The sequence below is a fragment of the Plutella xylostella genome, chromosome 28 (assembly GCF_932276165.1).
Source record: "Plutella xylostella chromosome 28, ilPluXylo3.1, whole genome shotgun sequence".
NCBI classification, from domain to species: Eukaryota; Metazoa; Arthropoda; class Insecta; order Lepidoptera; family Plutellidae; genus Plutella; species Plutella xylostella.
Window position 1 is genome coordinate 7,656,723 of NC_064008.1, and position 19,989 is coordinate 7,676,711.

A 19,989-nucleotide genomic window follows, 5' to 3' on the forward strand; every position below is an offset into this window, starting at 1 on the left:
TGGACTGTAATGGTTCAGTTGTAAGTGACGACTGATCTAACTATGCAAGATCTAGGTTAAGTAAACTGCTGCGTAAGACAACATAACTCTAGGTATGTGAAAAGGCTGTAGCCTGTACATGCTCCCAAGGGCACAAAAAAGGAAAAAAAATTAAAGTACCTTAAGTTTTAAAAATCTCTAGTAAGTAAGTGTATATAAGTTAAGTTATTATATTACCTAGCTAATTACAAAATTAACAATAAAACTCTGAACCATATCAGTTTACAAAGCAAAAAATTAAGTAAAATAATCAAAACTAAAAATCAAAATTAAATCCTTTTGAGTTCGCTTGCTCCTGCGACTCAATAGGAATAGCTCTCTGGTGCATAATCTCCTGTAACTCCATTCCTTGGTTGGAGTGAGTGTGTCGACCCGCGCCGCCGCCGCCGCCGCGTGCCGCCGGCCTCCTGCCGCAGCGCGCTCGCATCCACCACCAGCATCCGGCTGTGGCTGCTATCACCAGTAGTATTGACGACACCGCGTAGTTGCCTATCTCATGCACGGATATCGAGTTCAATGTCACCTCGTGCTGCTTCTGCTCTAGAATTCGCTCCTCAAGTTCACGATGATTCTCAGTCAAATTTAGTATTTGTAAGTTTTTATCCACATGCTTCAAATTGACGGTGACCAGGTTGTTAGTAGAGTCTATAGTAGGAACTTGTATCCCGGTATCTACATCCACTCTATTGTTTCCATAGGTGTTGTATGCGTAAATAATTTCATCCTCCTTCTGCATTACGCAATCCTGTCCAATCACAATCATTCCGGTGTTATTCAATGTTGTACTGGTTTTCACCTGACCCCCGCACATTATGCGTAGTAAATATGAATCACAACAAACAAATATCCAGTGATTCGGTTTGTGCAATTTGATCCATTTTTCCGAACATGTGTCTTGAGTGTAGTTGCATTGTAAGGCATTTCCCTGACTTAACAATTTAGCTTCGCACGGAGCCGCTTTATTGTATAAGTTGTATATTGGGTGCCGCGCGTGACATAATATATTGTTATCGTATGTTGTTATACATTGCTGCACTTCTAATTCATCCATGGCTATGTAAGTGTTTTTCACAAAATTAGTAGCGATGTAATCCATGGACCGCCTTATCGTTAGTTGACTCTGTCCAATTTTCATTGGTACCGGTATAGTGCGATATAAGACATATTCGTCATCGCTTATTAGTGGTATGTGCAGTTCAAATAGCATGTAGTTTGTTATTCTCGCTTTGACGTAGATCAACTTGTAAAGGTTGTTTATGTCTTTCCGTAGGTCTTTGACCGGAAAGGAGAGTCTTTTCTGTAATGTGGATGAAATATGACTCAGTTGATCAATCAGCTGACTGGGTGTAAACAGTCTCATATCCAAGTGTCCTCGGAGTACGTCAGTAAGTGCGTTGGTAAGCATTTCTTGCTGTTGTTTCAAGTCTGCTATTAATAAGTTCGCCGTCAGTGATTCAGCATTTAACTCATTCATTACTGCTAGTTGAAGTAATCGGTTTTCAATCTTTGAAAAATCCGATTCAGTTTCATTTATGTATTTATTGATGGTTTGGAATTGGCTGTTGATAAACTTCTCATGGCTCTTGATAAGTGAATTCTCCGCTTCAATTATAAGTGTTTGATTCCTCATCAATTCTACTTGGTATGTAAGCCTATTTTCCACTGTGTAGTGGGTAGTGAAATTACAATGAGGTGGAAAATAAAAATATCAGAATGTGGTACAGTTATTAATATTTATTTATCAAAACCCTGCCCCACACAATATTTTATAACTCAAATAGGTCTAAAATGAGACCAGGGATTAAGTCCTTATAATTGTCTGGTTGAAGTATACAAGGTATGGCAAGGAAATTACATTAAAGTGGGGAAACCAAAGGTTCTACCCCTGTGTTTCACGCCACAGGGATAGAAAGATGGTATTAACCCCAGAGAAACTTCTATATTACTTCAATGGGATAGCAGTTTATCGTTAAGGCCCCGTAACCGAAGGACGTTGATAGCCTAGCGCCTACAAAAGGTTCAAAGTGCAATTTAGATACTACTGCCCGTTCTAACGGGGCTCCCTACGAAGTAAAAAAAATAAAATAAAGGTTTTAACCCGCTAGAGTCCACCCGGGTTCTGCCTTTGCAATCCTACATTCAGCAGCGGCGTTAGAAGGCTGATGCCGCTGAAGATTAATAGAAATCCTAAGGAAATTCCTCAGTATCCGCTCAACGAACATACAACGGCCAACCTGGACTGTCGGACGGGGCCAGGACAGGAGCTCCGGACGGCTCGTGGCTCGCTGACGGCTCTGGTCACCAACGACACCTTCTGGAATCGCGAGAAACAGCCTTGGGTCAAGGATGGGTCGGTAAGGACAGCGAAGGCCTAGCTAACATGTCTCAAGTGACGTGTCTTGAATGGCCCCTGGGTATTTCTAACCTAAAACCTACGGTCAATCACTAATCAAACGATTATGGGAAGGTTAGATCTCATCTCAAAGGCGGTAGCTTTGCTATTCAAACGTGACACTTGCAAAATAACCTAATCGACACGTGGAAGGTCATGGCTCTTACCTTGGGGTTGGGTCAGGTGACACGCGTCTGGCAATCGCACGCTTCACCGGGCAGGATTGAAATTGCTGTAAAAGAAATACGCGGGGTTAGACGTTGCTACGTGTAGAAATAAAGACAAGGCAGATGGCTTTCGAAATCCAAAGTCATCGGAAATCGAATAACAACGAAATGCTAGTTTACTCACTCGGCAATTCAGGTTAGGTACACATGGTGTGATGCTGCGTGGGTGTCTGTGGCACGTATCTGGTAACTGCAAAGAAACAACTTAGTCAGAATCTATCCCGTAGACCAATCAGATAACCTGAACCCACGATCGAAATACTCACCAGGAAATATGAAGCAAGGAACTTGGTACCAATACGGCCTGCGCCACGCGGGCGGGAAGAAAAAAAAAACCACACATTTACTCGGGACGTTCTGACAGAGAATGGTTTGCCTCCTTGCCAGTTCCGAAAAAGCCGTCACCGGGGATGTCAGCTCATCGTCACAAAACTACTCTGTGGCCAGTCAGCACGATCATTGTTCTGAGCGTCATGTCGCCACTGACCACTGTCCGATGACGATCTAGCACGAGTTTTCTCAAAGGACCACAGACAACAACTGAAAATCTATCCTGTGTGTCGAATTTGACAGCTGATACTTGACAAGACTAACAAAGTAAACAAACAGAATGTAAACAATAAACGAAATGTTAAGTTACAAAAATAATGGTGTTACAGTACCCCCGTCCCCACCAGAATTTTTCGAGGGTACGAGAAAAATTCAAAGATGGCCCTCCATCTTTAAATCCTAAACACCTAAAACAATCGGAATATGTGGGTCGCTCATTTAAGAGAAACCTAAATCAAAGATAATAGCTGGAAAACCCAGTGAATATCAATAAGGTTAAGATCACTCACCGACTCAGTAGAGTCCCTAAGCAATGAGATAAACCCTGAAATAAATTATATGGAAAATCCCACAAAAAAAACTCCACGACGCAAAGTGAATGGGTCCTTGGCATTGTTGGCCTACTCAATAGAGTAAGTCAACACACACAAAGGTGGCCTACGAAACTATTCACTGACTTTGCAACACAACGACGCATAGTAAATGAGCCCTTGGCATTGCTGGCTTACTCAATAGAGTAAGTCAACACACACAAAGGTGGCCTACGGAACATCAATTCTACAGAGAATATCCCTGGCGTGACACTCTGTCTGGTTCCCATTGCTATCTTCAAGAATGTAGACAAATCCAGACACTTGTTGAACTACTGTATACCTCTCGTAATTCGGAGTCAAACTAGCAGTCAAGTACGACTTTGAATCCATGCTTCGACGAACCCTACTGAGTTGGCAATCCTGTGAGCGACGACCACGAACTACCAAACTGGCAGTAGCGTTATCAGCCGGTACACACTTCGAAACACTCAACTCGTTGCATGAGTTCAAATGTCTAACCTCACTTGCATACGGTTCCCTGCTTTTAGAGACTCCTCTTTTATTGAGTAGGTTCAGAACATCAGGTGCGATATTAAAAGCACGCCAGAAATCTATACCTAACAGCAATTCTGAAGAAATATCAGGAACGACATAAAATTTCACGAAAGCCGTAACATCCTCTACAGTCACCGGTAAAATCTTAAAACCAGAAACCGGAGAATGTGATCCATTAGCCGTGATAATGGATTTCTCCTCAGCTGGATACAACGTACCACAACTGGAGAGGGATTGGGCCGCCTTTCCGCCAATGACCGAAACTGTAGAACCCGAATCCAACAACCCTCTGCAACGATGGTGGTAAATCGCGACATCTAAATAAGGTCGCAAGCCACTGTCCGCGTCTCCATCACCTGCCTCTTCACAGCGGCGGCGACGGCGACGACGACGACTACCACTGCCGGAGGATTTGGTTCCAGGCTGCTCGTTGTTCACGCTTACCCCAGCAACGGTTGGTCCAGCAGGATCTGGCTTTTGTTGTAGTTTCGGTGGCTCAGCGACTGACGGACCACACCGTGGGCACGTGTGCAAGGTGGCACCCTTTAAACCACAAGAGTAACACAATTGGGTGGGTGGTGCACTACATTGCCAAAGGCCATGTCCAAGAACCCTGCAACGAACGCAAAATAAGTCCACCTCGGTGTCCACGGCGTTAACCGAAAGTCGGTTCCTAGCCTGATAGGCTAAGTCCGGCGCTACCGAATTCGCAGAAACTCGGGGCGGCTCCGCAAAAGAGTCTGCTCGGTATTTGGCGTACTCCAGCTGCCTACAGCGTTCCTTCAGCTCGTTCCAGTTCCCGACGTTTGTAAGAGCAAGCTGACTCGTGTAAAACGGTCTAAGGTTACCTTGTACTATCTCCAGCTGCTCTGACTCCGGTAACGGCACGCTGAGCCTAGAAAAATAATTCCGCATTGTGCTTAAGTACTTTATGATGGATTCATCAGCACCTTGTGTCCGCGACCGCACCTCCTGTAATAAACGCCGATTATAATCGAATGGCAGGAACTCCTCATACAAACGAGCCTTAACCTCTTTCCAACTCGAGACCTCCTCCTTGACACCCCGAAACCAAAACAAGGCGTCACCGCTAAATATTTCTGCGACGGAATTAAATAACGTCTCCTCACAGATACCTCGAGAATTGCAAAGCTCCTCCAGTCGCTGCACGAATGCTTGCACACTATCACTGCCGTTAAAGACAAGGTTCAGTTTTTGGATCTGTGTGTGGTCCACCTTAGGACATGGCTCTATACACCCTACGACAGGGATATCCTGTTTCTTTTCCTGCTCCTGATAAGCTTTAGAAATGTACCTCAGTTCGCTGTCCCTAGATTCGAGTTGTAAGAGCAAGTCCCCGAGCATACAAGTCTCCTCCTTACTGACGGCATTTATACGACCTAAGCGGTGATATAAATGGTTAGCCAATGATTCGCAACGCTTGATGTGTTTTAACTGCAAATTTGGTTTTGAGAGTGAGCTCTGCAAGTCTTTAATTTTGTTTTTAACTTTTTCTAACTCTGAGGTAACATCTCCCTCAAAGTAAATAACCTCGTCCGAAGGCATCCGCGTAGCTAATTCTGTTAATTGTAATCTTAATTGGTCCGCAGTGGCCTCAGGTTTGACACCTCGGACTGTGGCCTCGTATGTCAATTCGTCTTTTAATAAAAGGTTGAAACATATCGGACGTTCCCCCATGATGTTACAACAATATGGATCTAATCCCTAAGGTAGCACACGTTCAAATCAATTTGTGACCCCAGGCTGTATCAACGTTCAATGTGAAGGTCGAACAATAAACACCAATATAAAAATAAATGCTTTCCCATTAAAGTGTGTTTCAGTAAGTCTAAGTACAATATTAAACTTAAGTAAAGTTAAGTTATAACTGACAGTTAAATGGTTATGTAAAACACGCAACGTTCAATGTAAAAGCAGAACAATAAACAACAATATCTTCAAAATAAATGCTTCCTCCTTAAAGTGTGTTTCAGTAAGTCCAGGTACAATATTAAACTTAAGTAAAGTTAAGTTATAACTGACAGTTAAATGATAAAACAAAACTGTAATTATTAAAAGTTGAGTGTTTAAGTTAAACAGACAATAACAATGTCTCAGCAAAATTGTTTAAAAACAATCACCAACTGTTCAATATTTAATTGTTCAATAATTAACTAAATAAAATTCCAGCAGAAGGTTTTCCTTTGAATAACGTTTGGAATAAGAGGTTATACAAATTTAACGCAATCTCAACAAAAAAATAAGGCATGTTAAGTCAATAAAATAAAATGTCTGAAATAAGAGGTTAAAAATTTTAACACAATATCCACACAAAAAAAATGTAGCCTTATTAAGTTAATAAATTTAAAAAGAAAAGGAAACCTTCTGCAGTGATTCTCTGTCAGCACGTCTCGATGACACACACAAAACACACACAAGAAATTATAAGACACTAATTAATTACACACTAATTAATACCCCCCCGGGTGGACTCAGGCCTGTCTAAGCGATAGATTAGACTATAAGCTAACGGATTAAACTCTGCTCGGGCGCCAAATGTAAGCCTATTTTCCACTGTGTAGTGGGTAGTGAAATTACAATGAGGTGGAAAATAAAAATATCAGAATGTGGTACAGTTATTAATATTTATTTATCAAAACCCTGCCCCACACAATATTTTATAACTCAAATAGGTCTAAAATGAGACCAGGGATTAAGTCCTTATAATTGTCTGGTTGAAGTATACAAGGTATGGCAAGGAAATTACATTAAAGTGGGGAAACCAAAGGTTCTACCCCTGTGTTTCACGCCACAGGGATAGAAAGATGGTATTAACCCCAGAGAAACTTCTATATTACTTCAATGGGATAGCAGTTTAACGTTAAGGCCCCGTAACCGAAGGACGTTGATAGCCTAGCGCCTACAAAAGGTTCAAAGTGCAATTTAGATACTACTGCCCGTTCTAACGGGGCTCCCTACGAAGTAAAAAAAATAAAATAAAGGTTTTAACCCGCTAGAGTCCACCCGGGTTCTGCCTTTGCAATCCTACATTCAGCAGCGGCGTTAGAAGGCTGATGCCGCTGAAGATTAATAGAAATCCTAAGGAAATTCCTCAGTATCCGCTCAACGAACATACAACGGCCAACCTGGACTGTCGGACGGGGCCAGGACAGGAGCTCCGGACGGCTCGTGGCTCGCTGACGGCTCTGGTCACCAACGACACCTTCTGGAATCGCGAGAAACAGCCTTGGGTCAAGGATGGGTCGGTAAGGACAGCGAAGGCCTAGCTAACATGTCTCAAGTGACGTGTCTTGAATGGCCCCTGGGTATTTCTAACCTAAAACCTACGGTCAATCACTAATCAAACGATTATGGGAAGGTTAGATCTCGTCTCAAAGGCGGTAGCTTTGCTGTTCAAACGTGACACTTGCAAAATAACCTAATCGACACGTGGAAGGTCATGGCTCTTACCTTGGGGTTGGGTCAGGTGACACGCGTCTGGCAATCGCACGCTTCACCGGGCAGGATTGAAATTGCTGTAAAAGAAATACGCGGGGTTAGACGTTGCTACGTGTAGAAATAAAGACAAGGCAGATGGCTTTCGAAATCCAAAGTCATCGGAAATCGAATAACAACGAAATGCTAGTTTACTCACTCGGCAATTCAGGTTAGGTACACATGGTGTGATGCTGCGTGGGTGTCTGTGGCACGTATCTGGTAACTGAAAAGAAACAACTTAGTCAGAATCTATCCCGTAGACCAATCAGATAACCTGAACCCACGATCGAAATACTCACCAGGAAATATGAAGCAAGGAACTTGGTACCAATACGGCCTGCGCCACGCGGGCGGGAAGAAAAAAAAAACCACACATTTACTCGGGACGTTCTGACAGAGAATGGTTTGCCTCCTTGCCAGTTCCGAAAAAGCCGTCACCGGGGATGTCAGCTCATCGTCACAAAACTACTCTGTGGCCAGTCAGCACGATCATTGTTCTGAGCGTCATGTCGCCACTGACCACTGTCCGATGACGATCTAGCACGAGTTTTCTCAAAGGACCACAGACAACAACTGAAAATCTATCCTGTGTGTCGAATTTGACAGCTGATACTTGACAAGACTAACAAAGTAAACAAACAGAATGTAAACAATAAACGAAATGTTAAGTTACAAAAATAATGGTGTTACAGGTAGTCATCGTTCATTTGCAGCTTTTGTATGTCTTCTGCGTACTTATCGGCAAAGTTTTGATCTAGTACGCCAAATAAGGTTCGTGCGAGACTTCCTACGCCGTTTATGTAGCCTCGTTTCTTTCTTGATGAGTGGTCAGTTAATAACATCATGTTGTTTTTTGATATCATTTTTATTTCATGTTGCAAATGATCTGTCACTTGACTACAGTACCCGACTTCTAATCTTCCACACTGCTTGCTAAAGTGATCGACAAACCGCTGAACCTTTTCCGTAGTTTGCCAGTAATTTGTTAAGTTGTAGTACACCAGTACAATCCATTCGTCGTGTATGACTTGAACCTTGGCTATTTCATCAAAGTACATTGGTCGATTAGCTTCAAATGGCGTAACTTGGTATTTCGCTGATTTTTGTGCATTACCCGTCGGGAATATCATAAGTGTTAGCATAAGTGTTGTTATAAAGTTGCACAGTCTGCTCCTTTTGGTTCTAGGCTTCAGTTTGTTAGCAGTATCTGTCTCTTTTGATTTATGTTGATCCTTTTCAGTTGGTAAGTTATTGTCAGTTTTCATTGGCAATGGAGTCAGTTTAGTTATTGGGCGCTTGACTGTGTTATTTTGAGTCTTCAGTGTGACAACTCTAACACATCCGTCAGCTCCTGGATGAACTTCAGTTATTCTTCCCAGTGCCCATTTGCCTGGAGGTAAGCCTTTTTCTTTCACCAAGACAAGATCTCCTTTTTCTAGCTCTTCTTTTCGCGTCAACCATTTACTTTTGGTCTGCAGTTGATGAAGATACTCACTGGACCATCGCTTCCAAAAATGCTGATGCATCAGTTCTACATACTTCCATCTATTCCTTAGATCCAAATGTTTTCCATCGGTAAGTTCTTCCTGTGGCAATGACATTATTGGACCACCAGTGAGAAAGTGGCCTGGAGTAAGGTATTCCAGGTCTTCCGGATCTTCGGTTATGGGGCAAAGAGGCCTACTGTTCATACACGCCTCAATCTGGTGTAACAAGGTCGTGAATTCCTCATAAGTCAATTTCTGCTCCCCGAGGACTCTTTTCAGGTGAAACTTCATCGACTTCACTGCCGCTTCCCATAGTCCGCCTGCACTTGGCCATAATGGCGCATTAAAGTGCCAGTTAATGCCTAGTTTATTCACTTCTTTGAAAAATTCTGGTGACATCAGTGTTTCAAACTGTTGAAATTCTCTTTGTAATTCTTTTGCTGCTCCGACAAAATTTTTCCCGTTGTCTGAAAACATCGATTTCACCACTCCTCTTCTTGCGCATAGTCTCTTCAAGGCCATCATAAATGACTGTGTTGTTAAATCAGACACCAGTTCTATGTGCACCGCTTTAGTAGACATGCAAATAAATATCGCTATATATCCTTTGCATGTTCTGACCCCTCGTCCCTTGTTAATTTTAACATCGACGTGTCCTGTGAAGTCGACACCAGTGTTCGTAAACGGGCGCGACGGGGTTATCCGTTCAGTAGGTAAATTTCCCATTATTTGGTCAGTCTTCGAAGCCGCGTATCGCCGGCACTTCATGCACAATCGAATTATTTTCTTGACAGCTCTATTTCCTCCAACAATCCAATAGCGTTGTCGCGTCTGTGCCAATGTTAAGCGTGTCCCTCCATGAAGAGTCAGTTCATGAGCTTGCTGTATAACTAGCTCGGTTAATCTCCCGCCATGTGGCAATATCATGGGATGTTTAGTTTCGCTAGGTAAGGCGGAAAACTGCAATCTTCCACCCACTCTCAGTACACCATTTTTATCCAAAAATGGGGATAAGTTTAATAATTTACTCTTGGAGTGCACCAATCCAGTTTTCAAGATCATCTCGATATCTTCTGCGAACGCGTCTCGCTGTACAGCTCTGATAATTACTTCAGTTGCGTAGATCAGTTCCGATATAGATAAGTATTTATTGTAAGAGTCATTAGTTAATTGCTTCTCCCAACGTAATAAATAAGCAATTACTCGTGTTACATATTCGAGCCGACTATTGTTGTTTAGCAACGTCATCACTATGCACTCGCCGGCGCTTGTAGCTGCGGTGTCTGCACCTTTTGTCACAGTGCAAGTTTGTCGTAGGTCATGATCAGTTGAGTATGATTCATCGGTCTTTAAGTTGTCTGGACTCCATTTTTTCAGCCACTGTGGACCATTCCACCAGATTTTTTCTTCAACTAGCTGTTTCGGTGATAAACCGCGAGTTGCACAGTCAGCAGGGTTTTCTTTAGTATTCACATAACTCCACTTTGATGCCGGTACTAAGTTAGTTATCAGTATGCTTCGGTTAGCAACATATCTATCCCATCTTGTTTTATCTCCCTGAAGCCACGCTAAGACCACTTGTGAGTCAGTCCAGCAGTAGGTTTCCAGTTGAAGGTCAGTTAATGCCATCTGACATTTGTTCATCAGTTTAGCCAGTAATTGCGCACCACAAAGCTCTAATCTCGGTAATGTAGTTTTCTTTTTCGTAGGCGCGACTTTAGTTTTTGCTGTCATTAGTGTAATAACGGCTTCTCCGGTATCATTCGTCGCTTTACTGTATATGACGCAGGCGAACGCCTTTTCGCTTGCGTCGCAAAATCCATGCAACTCGGTCACATTGTTATAACAGCTGATCCACCTCGGTATTGTTACATCATTTATGTTTATTATTTCGCTTCTTATCAGTTCCCACTCTTTCGACGAGCTTTCGGAAACGTTTTCATCCCAGTTCAGTCTATCTAACCAAAGTTTTTGGAAGATTAGTTTTGCTTTGACGGTCATAGGTGATAACCATCCTAGCGGATCGTAGATTTTGCTGATGTTTGACAATAGTACTCGTTTAGTGAGCCTTGACTTTTGCTGAGGTAATTGCCAATTGAAAACAAATACATCTTCCGTAGTATTCCAGCTGAGTCCCAAGGTTTTCATTGACTCGTCTTGTTTAAAATCGATCGTGTTTTGTTGACGTTTATAATTGTCAGGTAAGCCTTCCAGGATCGATGCTTCGTTAGTTGCCCACTTTTTTAGTACAAAACCACCTTTCAGTAATAGGTTATAGAGCTCATTTTGTAGAATTTTTGCTTCTTCAATAGTATCTCGCCCAGATATGACGTCATCCATGTAAAATTCTGACATTACGGCTTTTCTTGCTTGAGGGTAAGCGTCTCCCTCGTCGATGGCCAGTTGTTTTAGCGTACGCATAGCAAAATATGGGGCAGATTTACTCCCATAAGTTACAGTGCAGAGTTGCATTTCTCTCAGCTTATCAGTAGGTGTAAACCTCCAAACAATCTTTTGTAACTGCTGCTGATCTTCATGTATAAGTATGCCTCGGTACATCTTCTCGATATCGGCGATAACAGCGTATCGGTAACTTCTCCATTTGATTATTAGAGTCAGTATGTCGTTTTGCAAGTTAGGCCCTTTTTCCATGAGGTCATTCAAACTGTACTTGCTGCTAGTTTTCATAGACGCATTGAATACAACTCGTAGTTTTGTTGACGTTGACGATTCCTTTATTACACCGTGGTGAGGTAGGTAAACTTGCAGTGTCATAGTATTCGGTTGATTGACCGCCGGTTTCATGTGACCCAGTTCAATGTATTCTTCGATGAATTGTTTGTACCGACTTGCCAATTTATCGCACCTTGCCATTCGTTTCTCTAGCTGGTGAAATTGACAGATAGCCTGAGGTTTTGAGCTTCCCAGTTTGGAGGCTATATCTTCCTTGAGAGGCATCTTAACGATGTACCTGCCATCTTCTTGCCGTTCAGTTGTTTCCGCGTAATACTTTTCACAGTACGCTTCAGAATCTGTGAGCTCGGTGTCCTTTGTTATTTCCTCTGATTCCCAGAATCTAGTTAACTCCTCTATCTCATTGAGGGTTACAAAGCACTTGAATGTTTTGGTGTTCCCGCAGAGAATCCAGCCCAACTTGGTCTGCTGCGCGACGGGAGAGTTTGAATCCTGCTTCAGCACTCCCTCCAGTATAATCTCGGAGTAAATATCCGCTCCGAGCAATAGATCAATAGGGCCAGGAGTGAAGTAATCGGGGTCAGCCAGTTTAATATTGTCTAGGTGCGTCCAGTTTGACGTGGTTAGTTTAGTGTTGGGTAAGTTATTAATCAGTTTGTTCATTATGAGCACCTTTGTAATAAATGTATAATCTGAATGTATTGATTTACACTCCAGTGTCAGTAAGCCTTTGCTGCTGCCCATTGCTGATCCAACTCCTGATACGACTGCGTTTCCCTTTTGCCTCGCCAGTCTGAGTCGCTGCGCCGCGTTCTCAGTGATCAGTGACACTTGAGATCCCTGATCCAGTAAAGCTCGCAATACTATATAGTTCCCATCAGTATTTTTAACCATAATTTTCACGGTGGTAAGTAAAACTTCTTCTTCCTCTTTTTTAACAAGGTTAGTATTTTTCTGGGTGACCACGAAGGGGTTGATGTTGATTGTCCTTTGAAGTTAGTTTCGTGCAAAAATGTGTGGTGCGCTTTATTACACACTTTGCATTTTTTATTAGAATCGCATTGTTTACCGTAATGGTCGAATAAACAATTTCTGCACACTCGTAATTTCGTGACAGTTGCAATTCTGTTTGGCACGTTCGTGCTTAAGAATGTTGGACAATTCATGAGGACGTGATCTTTCTTGCATAGTGGACAGTTTTTAATAGAAACATGGAATGATTTGCTGCCTTTTTCCGCGTTCTTGAAGCTCGGCGCCTTGACCTTGTTATTCTTGTAATAACTTTTCACCGCTGGGTGATTAGTTTTGACGGTTTCTAAGGCCATGAATTTGGATTCTAGAAAGTTCAGCAACTCCTTTAGCACTGGAAACTCTCTCGGTTTTTGTAAGCCTTGCACGTAGTCATTGTAAGTGGCTGCATCCAGCTTCTGTGACAAGAGGTGAACCACTATCGGGTCCCAAGTCGAAGTATCCAATCCAATGTTCTTTAGCGCGTTCAAGGCTTCTAATGTCGTATCATGCATCCTCTTTATTTGATACGCATTCGGTTGCTGGACAATAGGTTGGTTTAACAGAGTATTGATGTATGATGAAAATAGCAGTCTCTTATTGTCAAACCGGTTTTGAATAATTTCCCAACAGCACTCGTAATTATCTGCTGACACAGTTAAATGCTGCACCAGTTTCTCAGCTTCACCCCTAAGTTTTGTCTTCAAATGCTGCATTTTCTGTGTTTTACTGATAAGGGGGTTGTTATGAATCGTTTCCATGAAGATATCTTTAAATGAAACCCACTGAGCGTACTCGCCAGAGAATTCCGGGATTTCTACTCTCGGCGTAGACTTCTCGTAGTGTAAGTTGGCCCACATCTTCTTGTTGATGACCTTGCGTAATTCTTCATAGAGATTCTCTAACCTGTTATACTCCTGCTCATATAATTCGTTAGATCCGTTGAGCCAGTTGTCCAATTCCCAATGAATTTTGTCAATAGCATTCCATTTAGTCTTGAGAATATTTAACCGATCTTCCAGGTCCCATTTTTCCTCGATGGTGTCGATGTTGACCTTGGTAGCGGCACGTTGAAAAGCTTTGAAATTACGTTGTTGTTGTTGTAACAAGACGCTCTTCCTGTCAGTTAAATCCGTATTTATGTGGGATGAAAATTAAAGCCGCCGGATGCACTTTAAATAACGTAATTTAATTTATTTACACACCAAATCAAGAAAACCATCTTTCCTCCAACACGCCATATTTGCAAGAGCAATTCATAAAAGGAAACACCATAGTCAACACTTCTATTATTTCTAATACTCTATGTTCCTACTCCTACAACCCGGCCATCCTGCAGATAGTCTGCCCTCAGACTATTACAATGATCGAAAATTAAACAACATAAAAATCTTTACTAACTACATTCTTAACACAATATAACAACTCTATTATGTAAACTTCAGAACAAACAAATATACATAACATTACAACACTGAAACTAACGCAAACAACAACTTACATAACTTCTTTGAAAATAAAAATGTGCCCCAGACTAAAATACAACTTCAATAAAAATATACTCATTCTTCGTCATTCATTCATCGTCATCATCATCACACAAATAAAAACCTATAAAGATCATCGCTTCATGTATTCAACGAAGTATGTGATAATCTTTGTCCATCGCTTCTTTCATCATCTTTGCTGAGAAAGTACCATTCTCGTGTACCCTTCTCGCTATCTCCATAACTCTTGAAACCATCATTTTCTTCTGGTTCCCTTCGTAAAGTATTTTATTCTCCATCAAACCATCTTGAAATCGTCTTTCTACATATCTTTTTTGGCCATCTTTCTTCTTCACAAGATTAGCAAACTCGCCTGAAAAATGCTCCTTTTTAACTACCTTTTCAATTTTTTCTTCCACCTTTGTCTCACATACCTCTTCAACTTTATGTTCAACAATCTTTTCCTCCTTAATACTCTCCAGCTCTATTGGTACCTCTTTGCTACTTTTCTCCTTTTTATTCTGTATAACTTGCTTATTATTTACATTATTTACAACTTCCGTCTGACGTTGACATTTCTCGTATTCGTTCTTTATCGCTGTCACTTCTGTTTCCTGCGAATAATCATTACTCCGTTTGTTGGCCTCGTCCATCCTGACTTCGTACTCGAACATACTCGAGTGCTGTTTTACCGACACCACCGACTTGTCTCCGCATCCGCTGCTCTGTTGCTGTTCAGGGTCCTGCTTTACCGACACGTCGTCTATCGGTCGTTCGCCTCCTGTGCAGCTGTAACACCATCTAGCCGGGCTTTCTCTTCTCGTTCGTGCACTCATCTCCATCTTTCTTTTCATATACTCGTAAATTTTCAGCTTTTCCTTCAGGTCCGGATATGTGGTGACACCATACAGCATGACTTTGTGTATCACACAGTCTTCGATACCATCCACTATATATTGTATTGCCACGTAGTCTTCAAATCCACCGCGCTTTCCCAGCTCCTTCATCACCAGCATGTACTCATAACAGCTCTCGTCGCGCTTCTTCTTGCGGTTAGTCATGAGCTCGTGGATCACCTTCGGGTTGACATCGTAGGGAAACTCCTCCAGCAGAGCCCGCTGCAGTTCGTCGAAAGTCTTAAAAACTTTTTCACTCCGGAGCCACAGACCTGCCACACCAGTCAGAGCACGTCGCGCCATCAGCAACTTTTGGGAAGGTGACCACCCGAATATCTCCGCATTGTCACTGATCTCCTCGACCCACCTTGCCGCCGGGTACGTCGGGTCTGCTCCTGAGAACGGTGGGATTGTCGCCTCAATGCTGACCAACGAGGGTTGGGCCGCCGTCATCATCATGTCGTCTTAGTCATTAATAATTTTTCACCCTGTTTTTCACCTTCACCGTATTTAAATCATTATCACCTTCTTTATTTATATTTGTTCACATTTATTTATTTCACCTTTTTTAATTTTGAATTTTCACCATAATTTCGCCTTAGTGCGCGCCGCCATCTTTGCCGTGTGAAAAATCCTTCACCAACACGGACCCGTATTTACAACTATTTACACCATCTTCTGCACCTTTGGCTTATTCTCATCCCGGACGAGCCCCCAAAAGTTGTGGGATGAAAATTAAAGCCGCCGGATGCACTTTAAATAACGTAATTTAATTTATTTACACACCAAATCAAGAAAACCATCTTTCCTCCAACACGCCATATTTGCAAGAGCAATTCATAAAAGGAAACACCATAGTCAACACTTCTATTATTTCTAATACTCTATGTTCCTACTCCTACATTTATCCCTCCAAATATGTCTTGCACTACGCCGAACGTCCCGGCTGACTCTCCTCTCTCTTCCTTAGACGTTCCAGCAGTCGGTTGTGGTTGAGTCTTCATTAGTTCAGCTACCCACTGCGCTTGTAAGGCCACCATCTGACTTTTAGCTCTAAGATATTTCTCCTGAGCTTTCACAAACACGTTGCTAGTAAAATAAGATAAGTTTTTCTCCTCACCCGCGTTCAGTAACTTGTCAGTTTCTGCAAATTGTTGCCAGTGCGTATCGAGAGCTTCGATTCTCTTCTTAAGATACTCCAGTGTTTTTCTTTCAGGAGCGTCCTTGCCAAAATTAACACATATCCTCTTGATGCTATCAAAGCAGTCCTCTTGACGCTTGATCAGTGCTTCGGTATTCATTGTGTTGAATGTCGAAGTTAGTTTTCTTGGTAAGTAGTTAGTTTTCTTGATAAGTAGTTAGTTTTCTTGATAAGTAGTTAGTTTTCTTAATAAGTAGTTAGTTTTCTTGATAAGTAGTTAGTTTTCTTGATAAGTACTTAGTTTTGCTGGTTGGTCGTCTACACGATTGGTTTTCGTGTCAGTTAAGATTAGCTGGTACAAACACGTTCAAGTATGTGCGATTTTCCTTGTCTCAATACTCTCGGGGAGGTCCGCTGGTGGAAGGCCGAGAATACCGATTCGCTACCGTCACAGATGCACTTCACTAATCACTTAGGTTCGAAGGACCATAAACATGTAGGGGCCGATGCGAGGTACCCGTCGACTCCAATCAGTAAAGTCAGTGAGGAGTTTAGTTCACAAAATATATTAAATAAGTATTACAAAAAGATGGACTGTAATGGTTCAGTTGTAAGTGACGACTGATCTAACTATGTAAGATCTAGGTTAAGTAAACTGCTGCGTAAGACAACATAACTCTAGGTATGTGAAAAGGCTGTAGCCTGTACAATTATGCTGATTCTCATGAAAAAACAGTGTATTAATTTTTAAGGCAAACGAACAACAAAGTTATCCTATAAAGTTTCCGTTTTTACCTTTTGAGGTACGGAACCGTAAAATACGAAAAAATGACCCGCAAAATTCTCTTAATACCTACTTACATTCATAATTCTCTTGAAAATGCTTTTATAGAACTGACTTTTTCTTCAAACTTTCCCGTTGGTGATCGTTAACTTGAATTTATGTCTCAAAGGTGTAATGTAGGTAGATCTATATATGATATGTATAATTCATAGTATAGGGTAGGTGTCTATGTACCGCGCCTTTAGTCTCGCATTAAACGGTCAACCGATAACTTGTGTTTGATTTATTACACTGGCGAACGAGGCTGGTTCAAATTTAAAAATGGCCGGTAAAATAACGGAGTTCGACGTGGTTGCCGGGAACTGGGAAGCTTATTGCGAACGGTTGGAGATGTCGTTCCTAGTAAACGACGTTAAGGAATCACTGAAGGTGCCTACATTAATAGCGTGCGTCGGTGAGAGTGCATATGAATTGATGGTTAATTTGTGTAGCCCGTCAAAACCAAAGGACAAAACATACGCGGATCTGGTGGCCCTCGTCAAGGAACATTTACAGCCGAAACCAGCAATATTAGCAGAGCGGTTCCGTTTTAGACAGTGTCGTCAGCGCAGTGATCAAAACGTGGCTCTGTTCGTGGCTGAATTAAAGAAACTAGCGAGGTATTGTGAATTCGCGAAAACGTTGGACGAGAACATGCGAGATCAATTTGTGTGCGGGTTAGCTAGTGACGCCACCCGTCAGAGGTTATTTGCGGAGGACACCGTGGATTTTACTAAGGCAGTGCAAATAGCCACCACTATCGAAGCAGCGGAACGGGACGCGCGAGCGGTGGAGCCGGGCAAGATGGCGGCGGGCGGCGGCGGCGGGCCGCCGGGCTGCAGCGAGGTGCACCACCTGCGGGCGGCGCCGTGCAAGGCGTGCGGGGACCATCGACACCCGCACTGGGACTGCAAGTTCCGACTCTTCGAGTGCAGCCGGTGCCGAAAAGTGGGACACTTAAGGCGAATGTGCCCGATGGGCCTGGAGCAAGGCGGGCAGGCGGGCGGCGGAGGCGCGCCGGGGATGGCGCAGCAGCAGCGAGACTGGAGTAGCGGAGCGCGACGCGGGGCGGGCGGCGGCGGCGGGCGGCGCGGCGGGAGCGCGCGCGGCGGCCGCGCCACGTGGCAGCGGCGCCGCGGCGGCTACACAGGGCGGGGCGGCCCTACCTCCTCATATCTCATGAGGGAGGAAGAAGAAGGACAAGAAAGGGACAGCGATGAACAACGGGAAGAAGACGAACCTGTTCACCAAATGTCCTTGAGGGAGTATAAGCCGGTTAGTTTAATTTTACAAGTAGAAAATTGTAAACTAAATATGGAAATAGATACGGGCTCAGCCCTTTCGTGTATTAGCAAACAAATGTACGATAGCAATTTCAGCGATTTCACGATTAAACCATGTGAATTAATTTTATCATTTTACGATGGGTCAAAAACGAAACCGGTAGGTTACATAGAGGTCAAAGTGAAGTATAAGGGGGTCAGTAAATTATTAGATCTATACGTAATAGAAAAGGGTACAACGACGCTCTTAGGACGACAGTGGTTAACTGAACTCAGTATAGATGTACCTAAATTTCAAATTAACAGTGTAGAGGTGTCAGAAAAAAATAAATTAATTGGCGAATTGCATTCCAGGCATGGTGATTTATGGAACGGTGGACTGGGATGTTTCACCGGCGGGCGCGCGCGCCTGCACGTGCGCGAGGGCGCCGCGCCGGTGTTCTGTAGGGCGCGGCCGCTGCCCTACGCGCTGCGGGAGCGGGTGGACGCCGAGCTGGACCGCATGCTCCGCGACGGCGTCATCGAGCCCGTCGACGCCTCTGACTGGGCCACGCCCCTCGTCATTGCCAACAAGGCGGATGGTTCACTACGGTTGTGTGCTGACTATAAGGTAACTCTTAATCGTGTTCTCGCAGTTGATAAGTATCCGGTTCCTAAAATTGAGGATTTATTTACTAATTTAAACGGGACTAGCATCTACAGTAAAATTGATTTATCTCAGGCGTACAATCAAGTATTACTAGATGACACCAGTAAGTTTACAGTGATTAACACACATAGGGGTCTTTTTAAGTATAACAGACTGGTGTATGGTTTAGCGTCGAGCCCGGGAATTTTTCAAAGAATAATGAGCAATATATTCAAGGATATTCCGAATGTTATTGTCTTCTTGGACGATATTTTATGTGCAAGCTCGACAATAGAGGAGCATTTTGAGACATTAAATAAGATCTTAGATCGATTAAGGGATCATGGTTTAAAAATAAAGCGGGAAAAATGCGTATTTTTTACAAATGAGATAAAGTTCTTGGGTTATGTCATAGACCATAACGGAATAAGAGCGGACCCGGACAAGGTTAAACCCATATTAAGGATAACTCCGCCGAAGGATGTCTCTCAGCTAAGGTCTTTTTTAGGAATGATAAATTTCTATGCTAAGTTCATTAACAATTTAAGCTATACTTTAGCACCGTTGTATGATTTATTAAAAAAAGATCAGGCCTGGATCTGGGGGCCGGAACAGATGTTAGCTTTTGAGAAGGTAAAAAGTCTATTATGTCACGCGGAGGTATTATGTCATTATGATGTGTCACGACCGGCGGTGCTGACAGTGGACGCGAGCTCGCGGGGGCTCGGCGCCGTGCTGGCGCAGGGCGACGCCACGGGCCGGGAGCGCCCCGTCGCCTACGCGTCACGAGCACTCACCAACGCGGAACAGAACTACAGCCAAATTCATAAAGAAGCATTAGCTATTGTATACGCGGTTAAAAAATTTCATCAGTACCTATATGGTCGTAGGTTCGTACTTAAGACAGATCATAAACCATTGGTTAGCATTTTTGGACCGGGCACGGGAATACCGAACATGACAGCGAG

General features: G+C 43.0%; 4 protein-coding genes and 1 long non-coding RNA gene across 5 annotated transcripts; 1 reads left to right on the forward strand and 4 right to left on the reverse strand.

Annotated features, from left to right (window-relative positions):
• Positions 1–1,890: 1,890 nt before the first annotated feature.
• On the reverse strand, positions 1,891–6,106 carry LOC125490848. The gene is made up of 4 exons (XM_048631215.1): positions 2,925–6,106; positions 2,783–2,848; positions 2,599–2,663; positions 1,891–2,353 (listed from the first exon to the last, which is right to left on the reverse strand). The coding sequence occupies exon 1, from the start codon at positions 5,772–5,774 to the stop codon at positions 3,750–3,752; it is 2,025 nt and encodes a 674-aa protein (XP_048487172.1). The 5' UTR covers positions 5,775–6,106; the 3' UTR covers positions 1,891–2,353; positions 2,599–2,663; positions 2,783–2,848; positions 2,925–3,749.
• A 379-nt stretch (positions 6,107–6,485) lies between these two features.
• LOC125490850 lies at positions 6,486–8,266 on the reverse strand. Its single transcript, XR_007267925.1, has 4 exons — positions 7,874–8,266; positions 7,732–7,797; positions 7,548–7,612; positions 6,486–7,302 (listed from the first exon to the last, which is right to left on the reverse strand). It is a non-coding gene; the product is annotated as an uncharacterized LOC125490850 (long non-coding RNA).
• Positions 8,267–11,943: 3,677 nt separating this feature from the next.
• Positions 11,944–16,996, reverse strand: LOC125490840. Its single transcript, XM_048631199.1, has 4 exons — positions 16,055–16,996; positions 12,967–13,905; positions 12,033–12,709; positions 11,944–11,947 (listed from the first exon to the last, which is right to left on the reverse strand). The coding sequence occupies exons 1-4, from the start codon at positions 16,445–16,447 to the stop codon at positions 11,944–11,946; spliced, it is 2,013 nt and encodes a 670-aa protein (XP_048487156.1). The 5' UTR covers positions 16,448–16,996.
• Positions 14,002–15,973, reverse strand: LOC119693234. Its single transcript, XM_048631218.1, has 2 exons — positions 15,068–15,973; positions 14,002–15,031 (listed from the first exon to the last, which is right to left on the reverse strand). The coding sequence occupies exons 1-2, from the start codon at positions 15,603–15,605 to the stop codon at positions 14,400–14,402; spliced, it is 1,170 nt and encodes a 389-aa protein (XP_048487175.1). The 5' UTR covers positions 15,606–15,973; the 3' UTR covers positions 14,002–14,399.
• Positions 16,997–17,246: 250 nt separating the features above from the next.
• LOC119691384 lies at positions 17,247–18,927 on the forward strand. Its single transcript, XM_038108647.2, has 2 exons — positions 17,247–18,385; positions 18,748–18,927. Exons 1-2 carry the CDS (start codon positions 17,393–17,395, stop codon positions 18,754–18,756), a joined length of 1,002 nt encoding a protein of 333 aa, XP_037964575.2. The 5' UTR covers positions 17,247–17,392; the 3' UTR covers positions 18,757–18,927.
• The last annotated feature ends 1,062 nt before the right edge of the window (positions 18,928–19,989 follow it).